This window comes from Centruroides vittatus, unplaced genomic scaffold (genome assembly GCF_030686945.1).
Source record: "Centruroides vittatus isolate TY-2023 unplaced genomic scaffold, ASM3068694v2 contig_1788, whole genome shotgun sequence".
In the NCBI taxonomy this organism is placed as follows: Eukaryota; Metazoa; Arthropoda; class Arachnida; order Scorpiones; family Buthidae; genus Centruroides; species Centruroides vittatus.
Genome location: NW_027121095.1, coordinates 285,940 through 303,330, shown reverse-complemented (window position 1 = coordinate 303,330; position 17,391 = coordinate 285,940). Strand labels below are relative to the sequence as shown.

The following is a 17,391-nucleotide window of genomic DNA, read 5'->3' as shown; positions in this document are numbered from 1 at the left end:
GAGTAAATAAACGAAAATTTTTCCCTAACCATTGCTGTATGATCGTCTATCAGTATCATTATTTGGATTACAAGGACGGTACACACAAAATTAGTATACACAGCAACCATACTTACTACGTTAAATAACATATTAATCTGTTATTTAATAGAAAGTTTTTTCCTACAACTAAATCAAATTTTATATTGTAATATAGAATATTTTTGAAAATGAAACTTAATGAAGAATAATACCAGTCTTTTAAACAGAGTGAAAAAGATTATCATGATAATAACAATATTATTTGTAATAAATAATAAATTATTATAAATAAAATATCACAATAATTAACATTTTGGTTCTTAAAAATATTTGCTTACTATAATTTTGAATGGATAACCCACAGCAACTTATAACCTGTAACACTGTATACCCAACAGAAAATTGCAAAAATGAAAATGAAATCTTCATATAACCTTCCCTAGCATATATCCCACATCTCTGGAGCAGCTGTTGAAGGCAAGATAATTACCTAAATTGCTATCTCAAGCATTAAACTATTGCTTTTTCTGTTTCATTTCTGTTAACAAATCACTATAGATATACATAAACAACCATGCTGAAATATTCTGTAATAATATTAATTTCCAGATTATTCAGTCTATAGTTTAGCTATTAATAATTAATATAAAATAATTTTTTCTACAGGTAGACAATTAGACTATCATCTTATACTAACAGTAATTTTTGAATCAAATTTAATAATTATTAAATTTAATTTCTAATAATAACAAAATCAAAACTAAAAATGGCATTACATTTTTTTGCTTTATTTTCTGAACTTTAATGTAGAAATTCATTTTGCATTAATTAAACTAATATTTGTATAAAATTTAAATTATTAAATAACTTTCAAATGAGCATGTGTTAGCAAAGACAATAGTTTAGTACAGTGGTGTATACAAACAAATGCATGCTTATTAGTGATTGCATTACTGGTATACCGGTAAATTAGAAAAATTATACCCCAGTAAATTTACCAGTAATTAATTTTTTTACCGGTATTTTGGTTAAAAAACCTCTTAATTAACTTGATACTTATTTTCCTAAAATTCCCACAGGAAATACTTGCAGGAAGCAGATTTCTTTTTTCCCTCATACCATAGTGAGAAAACTGCAGGTGGTGATGGGTCATTTCATTTGTAACTTACGGTTATTAAAAGGAATTTTTTCGTCTTTTTATAACTTGATTCCCTGTATTATACTCCAAAATCAAGACCCATTTTTGGAGTATAATACAGGAAAATAACCCAGAGAAATTGAACAAATATAAATCACACGAAATATCCAATAATGTTAAGAAAAATATAATTTTGAATAGGATTGTAGAAATAATCAAGCACATATCAGAAAATGAAAACGAATCACGACTTGCAGATGTCACTGAAATTAGTTCAGACTCAGATTCTAGTGAGAGATGTTCATTGCTTACCACACCAACTTCTCATGTCAACATGAGGACAAAGTGCACAATAGAAAAGTCAAATTTAACAATGAAAGAGAAATTGGACTTATTCGTTAAACATAAAATGAGTGTAGACACTGATAACAGTAATATAAGTAAGTTTAAAAGTGTGAAAGTTATAGTTAAGAAAGAAATTAATTATTTCTTAGAGAAAAAAATACAAGGAACTTATCTTAAAAAGGTTTTCAATGCTCTAATGACAGTACATCCAACTAGTATTGATTCCAAGAGAGCTTTTCTAATGCAGCTGCTATTTGTATGAAAATTACCATCTAGATTAGACAATGAGAGCCTAAATGTATTATGTTTTTTAAGAGCCTGCTTTCATAAAAAAGAAGAACATAATTATCAGCATTATTTCAATGTCTGTTATGTCATAATAATTGCTATTACAAGGATGTTGTTTGTCTATACTGATAAAAAACTTGAAAATAAATGGTTGTCCAATAATTCTGTCAGTAATTCAGTTTCATTTTAAATCATTTGTTAATATGAATTTATCGGTAAATTACTGATAAACTGGTAATCCCAAATATAATTACTGAATTACCGGTAAATTTTCAATCACTAATGCTTATGTATTGTCTTCATTAACACCTATTTGAAAAGTCCTTGTGTTTATGGTATAGTACTTGGCCTTAATAGTGGAATGGCTATTGACAAATCTCTGTGAAATACTGATAAATTCATTCCTGTACTCACTGGTCATCTCTGTAATTCAGTTGCAGGTACAGGTGGCCTTCGACTTTTGCACATAATTGGTTCCTGAAAGTGTGTGCAAATGTTGAATGTTCAAAAGTAGAGAAATGTAAAAAAATATGCACCAAAAACTGTGTTATATTTATTTATCTATATATATATATATACATAATGAAATTAAAAAGCATGTTTAAGTGCTTTCAGGTGTTTTCTTTATAAAGTTGTCAAGCGTTAGTTGAATACCGTATCTCATTTTAAATTTAAAGAACTAGCCATTACTTGACTGAGACATCATGTTAGAATCTTCATTTAATCTAGTCTTCCAATCTTCATGCAAACTAAGAGCCTTAGCATGAATAATTGAAAAACTTAGAGGGACATTATTTTGATGTTGATCATCAATCCATGATGACAAAGATCTTTCCATTTCATCCATCACTATGCCATGTCTTTTGGAAGCAATCTTTGAAGATATATTTCCACAATTTTGAATGTATTCCTTAATTTTACTCTTATTTTTCAAAATTGAACATATCCTAGATCTGTTTACATTGTACAAATGTTCGATTGAAGCAAAAGATTCACTGTTTTCAGAACGTTTAATTATTTCCATCTTTGTCTCGATCATATGAAGTTTATGAGTCCTTAATTTCTTTTTGTTCGTATCAATGCTGCAGATTCTTTGTTTCTCACTCATGTTTATCAATTTATAAGGAACATAAGAAATATTTATAAGGAATAAGAAATATTTAAACATAAAAAATAAATTGGCAAAACACACAACACATCGACGCACGCCTTAATGCAAGACTGAAACTGTTTTGACTTCTTGCTCGGAACAACACAGTAGTGATTAGGAAGCTCGAGAAGTCCGCTATTGTAGGAAGTAATGTGTGTGTCCGAGAATGTAGAGTGAGCTACCGCATTTTGTAGTGTATGAGCGTTCTGCATGGAAGCAAAGTTTTTCATTATACTGACAAAAATATTTAAAAAGTTGAATTTTTAAAAATTGTGCGAAATTCGAGGGCTGCCTGTAATAATAATAAACAATGCTTTTAGCCCACAACTTTAATTTAGATAGAGTTAGATAGCCTAATAAATAGGATTTAACAATATGGAAGGATTATCTTTTTCTGTCAGCCTTGTGTGATAAGCACTCCATATTGTTAAACCCTATTTATTAGGCTATCTAACTATCTAAATGAATTGTAGGTGTTTATGAACTGTTATAATTATGTAAATTAAGTGTAAAAATAAATAAATATGATTTATTGTTTTTATTTTTATGACTAATTTCTTTTGTCCAGTAATAATAATAAAATAAACTCAATATAATTAAATTAACAGAAAATGATTTTATTATTGATATTAAAATTATTTCTTAAAAACTTTTTTAATTGTAATAATTATTAAAAATTAATTATTTTTAGCTTATTATATTTTCTATTAGATTGAAGATATTAATTTGTATCTCAATTGCAAGTATTTATTAAAAAATTAAATCATAATTTATGGAATAGGCCATGGTTGTAAAAATGTGGGGAGTGTAATTAAACACTTGGAATCATTTCTTGCAAACATGAATAGTAATTTTTGATCCTGTGGATTGGTTGCCTGAGTCTGGCCAATTCTGTAATGTGAATCAACTTTAACTTTTGATTGGAATTTAAAATTGGCATATAACCTGCAGGTTAGCCACCTTAAATTGTAGTACGTTTACTTTCCCGGCTGCTATAATGGAGGGAAAGTATGGCAATCAGGCAAAAAATGATCCTCCTGATTTTTATATTTTTGGACTTAGGACACCTTGAAACATTGAGAAATGCAAAAAAAGTTCAGGGAATAATTTATGTATGGATGGATGGATGTTTTGCTTGTTTATTTGTTTGTGTTTGTGTTTGTGTGTGTGTGTCTGTGTGTCTATGTGTCTGTTTGTTTGTTTGTGTGTGTGCGCGAAGGGCACAATTTTGTTCACTCTCTTTGAAGCATAATAAACTCCTGTACTTTTTGTCGAATATTTCTGAAATTTTGCAGGGAGGTTTGTTTGTTAGGGGATTGATGCTATTAAATTTTGGTGATTAAAAGTTGAGAGGGTGGGGAGATAAATGGGATTGTGTTCATCTCAAGTAGGATCAGACTTAACGACATTTTTACTCATTATTAGAATTTACAATTTTTGTATAAAACTCATCTCTACATTAAAAATTAAACTTTTTGTCATTTTATAATAGTTAAAAGTATAAAAAGTTTTCTTAATAAAATATGATAACAAATGGCACTGCCAAAATTTTAAATGTTGTCTGAAAGGTTGAGCAACTCATTGCTGGTTTATTTTTTATAGATTTATTGTGTCTTAGTTTTTAACTACAGGGTCTTCATAGTCTGTGTCATATTTTATAATAAAATATCCAAATATTAATAGTTAATCCAGTTCTACCATTTGATTATTGGGCTAGAACTTAATAGGATTTTGTATAATTAATTAGCCATCATTTGATTATTAGTATAATTTGGGCTTAGTTTTCTATATAATTATATCTGAATATAAGTATGCAGAAGTTATATACCCTTGTAGAATTAATTTATCTAAATCAGTTTTGTTTCAGCATCAGCTATAATTTTTTTTAAATAGCATTAATTTAGACATTCCATTGTATGTTTTAAACTGCTATTATTTTATTATTCAAAAATTTAAATTTTTAGAGACGACGTGAAGAAGCAGAAAAGAAAAGAACAACTGACAAATTGAGATCTCCTGTTGTTTGTGTACTTGGACATGTTGATACTGGGAAAACAAAAATTCTCGATAAGGTAATGCAAATAAAAATATATATATACATTTCTTTTTAATTCAAAGTTAACATTCTAAAAAAGAGAATGAATTTTCTAATTGCAGATTCGACGTACCCATGTTCAAGATAATGAAGCAGGTGGTATCACTCAACAGATTGGTGCCACCATGGTACCTCAAGAAGCATTAAAAGAACAATGTAAAATGGTTAAAAATGTAAAATCATTTTTGTGTTTTATTATTACATAAAAATTTAAAATTATTCATTACAAAATTAAAATAATTATATTATTAATGTTTTCAGTTTCCTGAAGAAATTAAATTGCCAGGTCTATTAATCATTGATACTCCAGGTCATGAATCTTTTAGGTAATAATACAAAATTTTGCATTACTGATAATTTCAAATAAATCAGCATTATTATTTTCATTTAAACAAAACTATTTTAATATGTTAATTAATTGTGTAATAATAAATGAAAAAATTAATAGATATGAATTTTAAAATTAATTTTATGAAATGTCTGATACCTCATCAGACATTTCCTCATGACTTAAAAATCTAGATTCAAAATATTATAGTTTATTATATGCTATTGCACTTAATTCTGGATTTTGCTGATATATTGTGATATTTTTGTTAAATCACATAAACAGTTTTCTTTTTACTGTATTAGCAGAAAAGCCTGGCATTACCTAGGCAAAAAATAACAAGAAACATTAAGGTTTTTAGATTATTTCATACTTCTAATACAGTAGAGACTCGTTAATCGGAACCCCGGTAATCGGAACGATTTTCAGTCGGACTGTGTCATGCTGAATCGAACGTTTTTGATACTAGATTTACTTCTAAAGTATAATTTTTATGTTTTTATATTCTTCAATATATTTATTTTGTTTGGACAAAATGAAGAAATAATTTTTAACGATATGATAGCCTCGATTATTATTATAAAAATTTTCGTTAGGCTTAAAATCAATGAAAATTCAACACAAAGCGACACGCGATGGAGAAAAATTTGAACATCAGACAGGTTAATATATTTTTTCGTACATAATTGGTAATCGGAACAAATCACTAATCTGAACAACCCCAGTCCCCAATTAATTCCGATTTTCAGTTCTCTACTGTACTTATATTATATTATACTCTTCTCTAACTGCACTTAAATAACAACCAAACCTCGACAAAAATCTTTAATATGCAGCCTCTTTTTATTTAACTTTTCAAACGTTTTTGGCCATTTGAATGACCTTCTTCAGGAATAAAGAAATCGAATGATTCCGATTTCTATAAAACAGACTAAAGTAACACAAAAGATTTGGGACAAGAGACTCCTTAAATATGCAGAAGCATGGCAAATACACAAGACTAGGAGGGAAAAGTGATAAACTTTAGAGAATCGAGTAGTCTCAGTGGCATGAAGAGCGGGCATAATCTGAATATTTTAGTATGAAAAAAGAAATGAATGGTTAAAGAATTAGGCACAGTTGTGTTACTATTTTTATTTATTTATTTATTCTTGTATTATATTTATATATCATTTATGTGTATATTTATACAAGTAACCTGTATAGAGTGCCACTGTTTAGTCATGTATCAGCCTACCCATATATATATATATATATTGTATTTTTTATTTATGGGCTTGCATGCTACATTTATGGACTTGCACACTAGACATCTATGAAAATTCAAATGTTTAAAATTGTTCCAAAACAAATTTCATTTTATAGAAATCGGAATCATTCAATTTTTTATTCCTGAAGGTCATTCAAATGGCCAAAAATGTTTGAAAAGTTAATAAAAAAAATGCTGCATATTAAAGATTTTGTTGAGGTTTGATATTATATTATAGTATGATTTATATAACCACAAAGGTTATCTTGCGTAAGGATTTATTGCACCAAGTGACCAATCTAACACTTTTTAATAATTCTTTAAATTGCATACAGTAGACAAAAAAGAATTTTAAAAATGAGTTAGATTGCTCGAGGTTTTTGTTTTAATGTTTGTTATATATTATATTATAGTATATAACAAACATTAAAACGAAAACCTTGTAATGGTTTTTAGCCTACCATTGTCAAGTTTATTGTGATACTTGGATGGTACAAAGTGGCACACTTTCATTGGTCAAGTAGACAGGAATTGAAAATATGATATCTTAAATTTTTTATGTTTTCTAATGTTAACTCTAAGAAACTGTTTAATTCACAGCTGAATATCAAATGGTGATCTGCCAACCAATCAAATTTTGCAAAAAATGGATCAAATATTTAAACTCTGAACCCTCAAAAACCACTTAAATCATAATTTGTGCTGGCTGATAACTTTGTATTATGTAATTTTCCTATTCAAATGCCACCATACCCCTGGTCTGATAGGAAGAAGAGACTGTTGCAGATGTAGGTTGAAGTTAATTTGACCAAAAGTAGTAGTAGTCCTCTTTCCAGGAGAGAGGATGATCAATGACATCTAATTAATACTATTCTACTATTAATATTTGAAAAGTGATCTGTGTTGGATAGGTTCTGATAGTCCTACGTGTGATCAAAGTTGCTAATTTTAATGTCATATAAGATTTGTTTAAATAAAAAAATCTTTTAAAAATGTGAGAATAATAGCTTTCATGTGATCCTGGGAAAATCTGGTGAAACCAGGTTGAAAAGGTAAAGCTCAACAAAAACATTTAAGTAAAGGAAAGTTTTGAAAATTTGACAATAAGATTTAACAAGTGAATAAAGTACACATTATACAGACTACAACTACAGGAAATTTTGAATGAAACAATGTTGCCATGATAATAAATAGGAAAAGTAAACATCAGCACAGAAAAAACTTTGAGCTCTACTTTGTATCTTAAAATCGTTGCATGTACATTAATTTGGCTGTACGTTAGAACATCTTAAGCAGTATTAGTGAAAGAAGTTTGAGACAATGGGTTTATGAGTTAATAAGGGAGAGAAAATCAAGGGGGAGGCTGGGTGTCCAGATTTTCTGGTAGTTAAGTATGTCCTCATAGATATCGTGTTTATAGAAAAACTTAGAATTGGTTTGGTTTATTTGGTTAAGGCACCACAATATAAGAGCAATCTGCCAAGGAGGATGCATCCAGGAAAGACTTTTATATAAAGCTTGCTTTAATTTAAGTGTTACTAACAGTAAGAAAACCCAGAAAACTCTATGTGGCCAGTTCATTGGCCATGTGCGAACTCATGACTGACTACTGGTGTTTGATGGTTTTATCCACTTGGTTACTGGAGGTTACTTATTGGGCTTCAATTTGAAAAAAGTTGTAGATCTATAAATTTAAACAAGTGACAGTGGAAATTTATGGTCTCAACTTTCAACTATCTAATTCTGTTCTCGAGATGAAGGAAGGAGAGCCACTGTCTCTCCTTCCTTTATCTCGAGAACAGACTTAGATAGTTGAAAGTTGAGACCGTATATGGAAAATGTAAGAGCAAGAGGATTATATATGAACTTTCAGTTTGTACCACAAGTCATGTTATTACAATTCAAAAAATTTCTCCTGAACGGAGTTAGATAAATAATCAGCATGACTCTATTGCTAAGGAAAAGTATGATGTACAGTACAAGGGCAAAACACTACTTCACTTTGCACAGGCAAGTGCTATATGCTATCTGTTGCAGTAATGTCATAATGATGCATGTATTTTGCACTTTATCATTGTCGCAGTAATTTAGGGAATATAATACAGTATATATTTTTTTAAAATTATATCCTTTTTTGTAAGAATTATATTTAGTTAATTATTTTGTTAAATTTTTGCCAATATATAGTACATAGTACTACATGTAAAGCCAGCAATTAAATGTAGACCGAAATTAATCCATATTTAGAAATCAATCAATAATTTCGAGTTGGATGTATGACATTATTTTAACTTACAAGTATTTGAATGTAACTGCAGAGTTTCATAGCAAATCGTTGAACCGTCTAAGTGTGCATAGCAAACAAACAAAGATCATCTTTTATATTGTTATAGATTTATATCCATAAACAAATAATCCTTGCACATAAAAGTTATTTTATTTTAATACTTCAATATAATTGAAAATGCCTGTTTTTTCCAACACAAACTAATCTTCTTGTATGGTTTGTTCACAGCACACTCTTATAATAACAGTTGATAGCTTTTGATCAAGTGATAATCTCGAGACAGCCATAGAAATAAGAAACCTCGTCGATATAGCAAATTTATCAATGCCAATATGTAGAATTATCCATCATTGGACACAATTTATACAGTTTGTTATATGCTACTTTAACACAACTTTTATCATCTAATTTCAAAAGTCTAATCCAAAATGAAACTATTACTTTTTTTATTATTATTGATATTCTAGAAACACCAAATTCCAAATGCAACATGTAAGCTGGAATTTATTATATAAGATTTAAAAAAAATTTTTAAGATAAAATGGAAATTGTCTTTGCTTTATATCATAATAAGTAATTACCCATACAGGAGCAGCACAGTAATACAGATGAAATCATTGAGTGAAATAACTTTACATAGATATAAGCAGAATTTTTTTAGCTCTTGAAAGAATAGGTGATATTGAAACCATTGCCATTTTAGCCTTGCTACATATATTATAATTTTTAGCCTGTAAACATTTTCAGAGGATGAAAATAATACTCCAAGTATATGTAATTTGAAACGACACGTAAAGGCTGATTATTAAAAAACCATTTCTCTCTGGGTGATTGTCTACCACCCTTCTTAATTATAGAAACATTCATAGTTAATCATAGTTACAGCAAAATTTTTCCAGACTAGCAATTTTACTTTGTAACATTTGTGGGGTACAACAAAACTTAGTGTTGTCAGCATACATTAATACATGTAATAACTTCAGCAGAGAGAGAGAAATTCCAGGTAGGTCAGATGTAGCAAGTTGCACTATCAGACCATTAACATACAAATTAAAAAGTAATGGGCTCATAATTTCACTCTGCAAAACTCCAATGTCAATAACAAATAAATCAGTCATTTTGGTTAATTTACTCTTGCATTAACTTTGGAGTACATATCAATTATAAGGCCAAGAAACTGTTTATTCTTGCTCATTCTTTTCAATAGAGACCATAAAACTTTAGATCTGCTTTTGATACCGTTAATCATAAAGTCTACAAAAACAGTATAGGCACTCCTCTACTTGAGATCAGGTTAGGTTCCTGAGGTGTAATTGTAAGTTAAGATGTTCATAAGTTGAAAACTAACCAAGAAAGTTCATTTGTACACACAATAACCATGTATTGTTAGTGTTTGATCCTTCAATGTACTATACTTAGTAGAACACATTAAGCTCATTTATCCACTTGCTAGTACTTAGTAGGGGTGTTTCAAATGCAGATTTTTTTTTTTAACCTAATGTACTTAATTTTGTAAGAACAGGTTTAGTTTCTATGGTAATAGAACAACACTTCTTGCATTTTTCTCCACTACTAGACTTACTATTACGTTTTGGATGCATTTTTTGAGGAATTAATCGTAAAAGTTTATAAAAATTCCAAACAGAAAAATGCTATTACTCCTACTTTACCAACTTCAACACCACCTCCCGAGTGGCAATGGAACATCATAACTTGTGCAAAAACAAAAATTGACAATTTGTGATAGAAATAAATCCATATTAATTATTTAATTATTTATTACTTGTTAAAGTCTGAGTTTAACATTACCCCATGACCAGCAAGAGAATATGGTCAAATTGTAAATCCGAAAGTTTGTAAGTTGAACCCCATTTGTAAATAGAAGAGCGCTTGTATAAAGTTTTTTCTCCCTCTTTTTTTTTTGCAATTTTAATTATACCAATGCATTTAATACAAATATTTGATCTTGACACGATCATCCAGGTCAAAATCTGCTTGCTTCTGACTGAAGCTTTATTTAAAGCTTATATATTTATAAAAATTTATTTGTAGTACTTATGATAAAGCATTTTTATTTGTATATAAAGAGGATACATTCTTGTTTTGTTTATTCATTACATAGCTGAAACATTTTTGAAAATATTCTTGTTATGATATTTTAATTATTCAATTTTCATATCATACTGTCAATTTCTGTAACTTTACTGACACTTCTATTAATGCTATATTATGTTTCATTTGGGGTTTGAGTTTGTAAAGAATTTTCTATATAATTTCTATCTCAACATTTTTATAAAATTAACATTGAATATTTTAATGTATGTAATTTTAATCATTTATATATAAACTAGCGGGTGGGCCCGGCATTGCTCAGGCAAAAGTAACAATACCAAAGATTAAGATTATTACCTTACTCGTTTTCACAGAATGCAAGAATTGGGTCCTCCCTGTTTCCAGATTAATTAGAGAATTTTTAGATGAATCTAAAAATATCTTTGATTTCCTGCAAAAACAAAAAAAACTGCATCTGCATCTTGCACGTCGCTTTCTCTTAACATCGCTTTCATTATTACGTAACACTTCCATTGTTGACACTTCCATTGTTATTTAACACTTCCATGGTTACTTCACACTTCCATTGGAACTTCACACTTCCATTGTTACTTCACACTTCCATCAACAATGGAAGTGTTAAGACTTAATCCTGTTCCTCTCCCCCGTGGGGAGGAATTTCAAAAAATCTCTTCTTAATGTGCATCCTCGTGACGTACCCTAACTGTGTACCAGATTTCAACTTTCAACTCCTTACCATTTGGGCTCTGCACTGATTATTATTATTATTATTATTATCAACTCGTCTCGATTATATATATAGATATATTTATTATTTAAAGTAATATATTTAAGTCTGATAACTATACAGAATGTAATTATTTGTGTCTTAATGACATATCATCATATAATTATTCACCCACAGATACTGATGATAATTAAAAAAGTGAAATATGATGCAGATATTATTTTAAAAATATTTTTACCTAATTTCTTTAATACAGTAATATAATTAATATTTTTGTATAAACATAATAAAAGATGATATTTGGAAATCAAAAATTTAATATTCAAAATTTTAAAAATAATATATATAAAATAAATTAAGTTATAATTTTAATTTTAAAATTTTAACTAGGTAGCAGAATTAAATCTAATTTTGAAAATAGCAATATTATGATTTTACTAAGAATTTATAGCTTACTACTAAACTTCATCTCAACACCGGAAAATAATAACAACTACCTCTTAACCTGTTACCGGTGTGTAATCTCTCTTCATCCAAACTCGTAACTCAAAAAATAGGTGTATACAAACGTTTTCAAACCACAAACGTCAGTTCTTCCTTAGGTAATACGAATTTCGCTGGAACTGCCATTCAGATCACTTCAAATTCGTCGAAATTATGTTCAAATTCACGTTTCCCATTTATGTTATTTATAGCTTATGTTACATAATCATTATTTTGTTACCAATATTACAAATGAAATATTTAATTTTTTCAGTTATATTTAGTGAAATTAGTAATTATGTAAAATTTAATCAAATGCAGACTTTAGTAAAAATTGTTATTGAATTTTATTTCAGTAATCTACGATCAAGAGGATCATCTCTTTGTGACATTGCAATTTTAGTTGTAGACATTATGCATGGTTTAGAACCTCAAACTCTAGAATCAATTAATCTTTTGAAACAAAAGAAAACACCTTTTGTAGTTGCATTAAATAAAGTAAGAATTTATTTGTTAATTTACAAACTTATAATTTTATTCATTTTGAATTACATTATACTTTCTCAATGATTTCTAAAATCTTAAAATTTTTTTATTAATTTAGATTGATAGATTATATGATTGGAAATCAAGCAGAAACAAAGATATTCAAGATATTATAAAAAGTCAAGCCAGAAATACAAAATTAGAATTTGATGAAAGAGTGCGTGAAATAGTTGTTCAATTTGCTGAACAGGTAATTTCAGATAATTGAAAATTATAATAAAAAAAATAAATTTCTAAATTTCTACTGAGATGAGAACTTTTTAACAGAAATACATTAAAACAAAATATTTTAACTTTTGTTAATAAAATATAAAAATATAATTAACGGTCCAGAAAATATCTAGAAATTAATATTTTCTATAAAGAAATACAATCATATACAAATTTTAAAATTACTGTTGACCTGAATAAACTTTTAAATACTGAAATTTATTACAAGATTTATGAAGTATGTTAAATGTATACTTCATAAATCTTGAAATTAACACCTGCAGTGAAAGTAATGAATTTATAAAATGTTTTGGAAAGATAAAAAGGATAAAAAAATTTAAAACAAATATAAATAATCCTGTATCAGATAAAACTGAAAGATATAGAAAAATTTAATTTTTTACTTTTGTAAAAGTAACAGACAATACAACTCTGGCCATAATGCAACACTAAGAAAGACAGAACTGTTAAAACCATATTATACAAATAACTTATGGAACAATGCTGAAATGATTACAATTTCAGCCTGATTTGAGCTGTGGCACATACAGAAATCAGTATTTTGTGTAACCACCATGAGCAGTGATAACTGCTGTCCAGGCTTTTGGAGTTTTATTTCTTGTCACCTGATGCAAATGATTGATTTTACAAAATTACAATATTTTTTTAGCATTTCTCACTAAAGTTAATCTGCTTTTATTTTAAGTAGAAACTAAATTAAAGTTTATGATTACACTGGTCCCCATGTTTATGAATTGGGACTGAGTTTGACCCTTCATGAACATCAAATTCTTCAACTTTGAGTTCTATTTTCAATATTAAATTTGTAATTCATTTCAAGACTTTGTCAACAGTGGCCAAGCTCATAAACCTCATTCAGTTCTTCTAGACCCTTATTGCAGCTTCCATATACTTAAACAATTTCTTTTTATATACTTGGTGCGTATTACTTACATATATGTAATATTTCTGTGTGTTTTCTGACTGTTACCACCTGTGTGTATATTACACTATGTAAATGTAACTCAAGTTAAGTTCAAACAGGTAATTGAAAGCTTAGGGTACATTCATAAAGTCAAAGGAGTTAAATGATGGTTTACCTAGTCAGTCAGTCAGTCATAAGGTACCAGTGAAGTAAGAGTAATATTTTCTATACAAAGGTCACTCTGAAAGTTTCCAGATATGCAAAAAACCACTGAATGCAGAAAAACTGTCTGTGATGCTTTACTGTCAAACATTTTCTGAGCATAAGTTCAACAATATACTTGCATTCTTGAAATTTCCTGTGCATGAGAAGTGCCTGGAGACACCACTATATCTGGAAGTTGAAAATGAAGCTGATGCAGGAGCATTTCTGAGCAATGATGTTTTACAACTTTAAATCTGGTTTATTGGATCCCCATTGCTTCCACTGTTTGCAAGCAGTATTTCCTGATTCTTGTCCATCAAAAACAAAAGTATTTTGATACTTTGGAAAATATAGATGTAACAGAAACAGTCTTAAAGATGAAGAGAGAAGTGGTCGAGCTGCAGTGACTCTGGAAAATGTGGTTCATATCAAGAAATTGCTTAGAGAAGACTCCCTCCCCATATAACTCTTAAGGATATCAAGCACACCTTGGATATTGGATTTGCAGTGAATGCTAACTTGCACAATTATCTTCACATCAGAAAGATTGTGTCTCGATGAGTGTCTTGTCCTCTGACTGCTGCTACATGTTGGAAGAATTTCAATAGGAAAGCTCAAAATATGTGTGAGACATTGTCACTGGTGATGAGACATGAATTCACCAGTATGACCCCAAAAGCAAGAGACAGTCTGCAGTTTGGGTCTTCTCCAATGAATCACCATCTATCAAAGTCAAATGTCTAAGAAATTTCAGTTGGAAAACGCTAGTGACATTTGTTGGAAAACAGGGTCATGTTGCCATCAATAACTCTTGAAGATAGGAAGACAGTTAATGCTGAGTGGTATGTCATCATTTGTCTTCCTCAAGTCTTTCCAGAAATCTGCAGACAATGCCCTAAAACAGGTCTTTATGGACTCTCGCTGCACCACAACAATGCAACGATGCATACAGCAATGAGAATGGTGGACTACTTGAGTGACTTCAGAGCGCAATTGGTCATTCATTCACTTTATAGTTTAAATTTAGCACCTGTAATTTCTTTCTGTTTCCCAAAGCCAAGGAGTTCCTCAAGCGATGTTAATTTTGGAGTCCAAAATAGGCAGTGTTGTATACAGAGACACCTTGGCAGATATCTCAGAAGAAGAATGGTGTCAGTGCTTCCAAATCTGGTTCTCCCACATGCAATGATGCATCAAGCATCAAGGAGAGTACTTTGAGAAGATATCAGACAGACAGAAAGTAACAACAAACAGGGTTGTAGTATCTGGAAACTGTCAGTGTGACCCTCATAGCACAGTGATAACTATATAATATACTGTTAAAATACTATAAATAGATGATGCAACTCTCCAAATAGGCATTCCAATAGAGGATGTGGTTCTTGTTTATTTTCAATAGGCAGTGTATGACTCCTATTGTGACAGGTTTGGCCATCACAAATCATTCATTTTTCTAAAATTTCTTTTTAGAAAAATGAATGATTTTATTAAATAAATATACTGTGCATGGTTTTATAGTCCTGCAGAAGTAATTTTATTTGAGCCAAAAGAAAAAAAAACAAACAAAAAACAGTATCATAACTTATTACAAACACCATACAAATGAGTGAGTGCAGCGATGATCTATCATTGGGTGTATTCAAAATCTCAACATGCTGCCAGCATTTCTCAGCATCTCTGTTCAAAATCTCAAGCAACTTCCAGTTGCTGTCAACAAACTGCAAACATTTTTTTCGGTGCTCAATAAGCCAGCAAACAATATGGCAGCCACCTTGAGACTCGTAAGATCTCTATTTTGCATTGACAGTTTTGAATTTAATTTATTTGTTGATGAATGTACCCTGAATAAATTAAGATTAGATTAATAGAATATTTTAATATACTAGTATATTTATACATAAACAAACATTATGAAATTTGATAAATTTGTAAAACTAAACAACTACCAGATTACATTGTGCTATTTTTCTGTGATTATATTTAATTACAGAAAAATAGTTTGTCATTAGAGGAAGGCTAAATTATAATTTGTCACTAGAGGAGGGCTAAATTATTTAATAAATATAATTAAATTAATATTTGTTAAATAATTTAGAACAGTGTTTCCCAACGTGGGGCCCACGCCCCACAGAGGGGCAATTTGATTGTTAAGGGGGGCAATTTGAAAATGGACTCATCTAGAGTTTAAGTTAACTGTATAGCTGCCTGTATGCCATAGTTATTGTAAATATTGATTTAAGTTAGTTTTAATTTTATTTGTTCTTTGTTTCCCTTTCTCTTCTAGAACTTCCCGTTATAACCCTTTTCCCTTGGAGTGGGATTAACAATTCTGGGAACCACTGAAAACAAATAGATGAACAAAGCCCTGAGGCCAGTGAAAGAGGAGAAAGGACATTTTTTGCCCAGACCTCAAGGTGGGCAGACGTGAGTTGTGGTGTTCCAGGTCACGTTTGGTGATGACTGGAAAGTGCAAAAGACTGATGAAAGGATTGGGTTTTATTGTGGTTACAATAAAACAGTGTGGCAATTAAGTGCAAGAAAAACTTCAACGAACACGACAACGAGATACCTTTCAAAAGAGTTCAACGTATATGTTGGGGGGCATAAGAACTTTAGAAAGGCTTAGGCGGGGCAGAGCACAAAAAAGGTTGGGAAACACTGATTTAGAATATTCTGGAAGAAAAGAATCAGCTCAAAGCACGACTCGAACCCACACCTCCCACTTACTGCATGGATGCATTGCCAGTTATGCTACCTGAGTCTTCAGTCCAATCATCATAACTGAGGATGGTTATATCTTTAAATATGATATGGTTATATCATATTTAAATATGATATAACCATCTTCAGTTACATACGATACAACTCTTTCTGTAGTGACAAATTATTTAGTAATTAATTAAATATAATTGCGGAAAAGTAGCTCGATGTAATCCGGTGGTTGTTTGGCTTTATTAGTATATTTACATAAGACATCACATAATTTGGTTTAGTTGTTAAAATGTAATCTTAAGATTGATTTATCAGTTATTTATAATTCCTATGAAAATTTAATTTAAATCTTCATTCCTCTTTCTCTTTTCAAAATATTCATTTTTCATTAGGCTGTTCTTATTAAATAAGTTTAAAAATAAATTTAATGTAACATGGAATTTACATCATTTGCCATTTTTCTTGTTTTCCTTTCTCAATATTTTTGCAGTCAGTATTTGTGTTCTCTTGAAAATGCCGGCCAGCATTTGCATCACTTCCAGCATCTCACTGAATTGATCGTGAGATTATTAGTAAGCCTATTTGCATCTGCTTGAACACCCAGGCACTA

General features: G+C 29.7%; 1 protein-coding gene across 2 annotated transcripts in view; it reads left to right on the top strand.

Moving 5' to 3' along the window:
- eIF5B (eukaryotic translation initiation factor 5B) overlaps positions 1-17,391 on the top strand; it is a 120,380-nt gene that overhangs the window by 39,835 nt on the left and 63,154 nt on the right. For both annotated transcript variants that reach the window (XM_067263620.1, XM_067263621.1), the window contains exons 11-15: positions 4,907-5,014; positions 5,100-5,210; positions 5,299-5,363; positions 12,541-12,682; positions 12,789-12,920. In XM_067263620.1, coding sequence (XP_067119721.1) covers positions 4,907-5,014; positions 5,100-5,210; positions 5,299-5,363; positions 12,541-12,682; positions 12,789-12,920 — 558 coding nt within the window. The remainder of the gene's footprint in view (positions 1-4,906; positions 5,015-5,099; positions 5,211-5,298; positions 5,364-12,540; positions 12,683-12,788; positions 12,921-17,391) is intronic.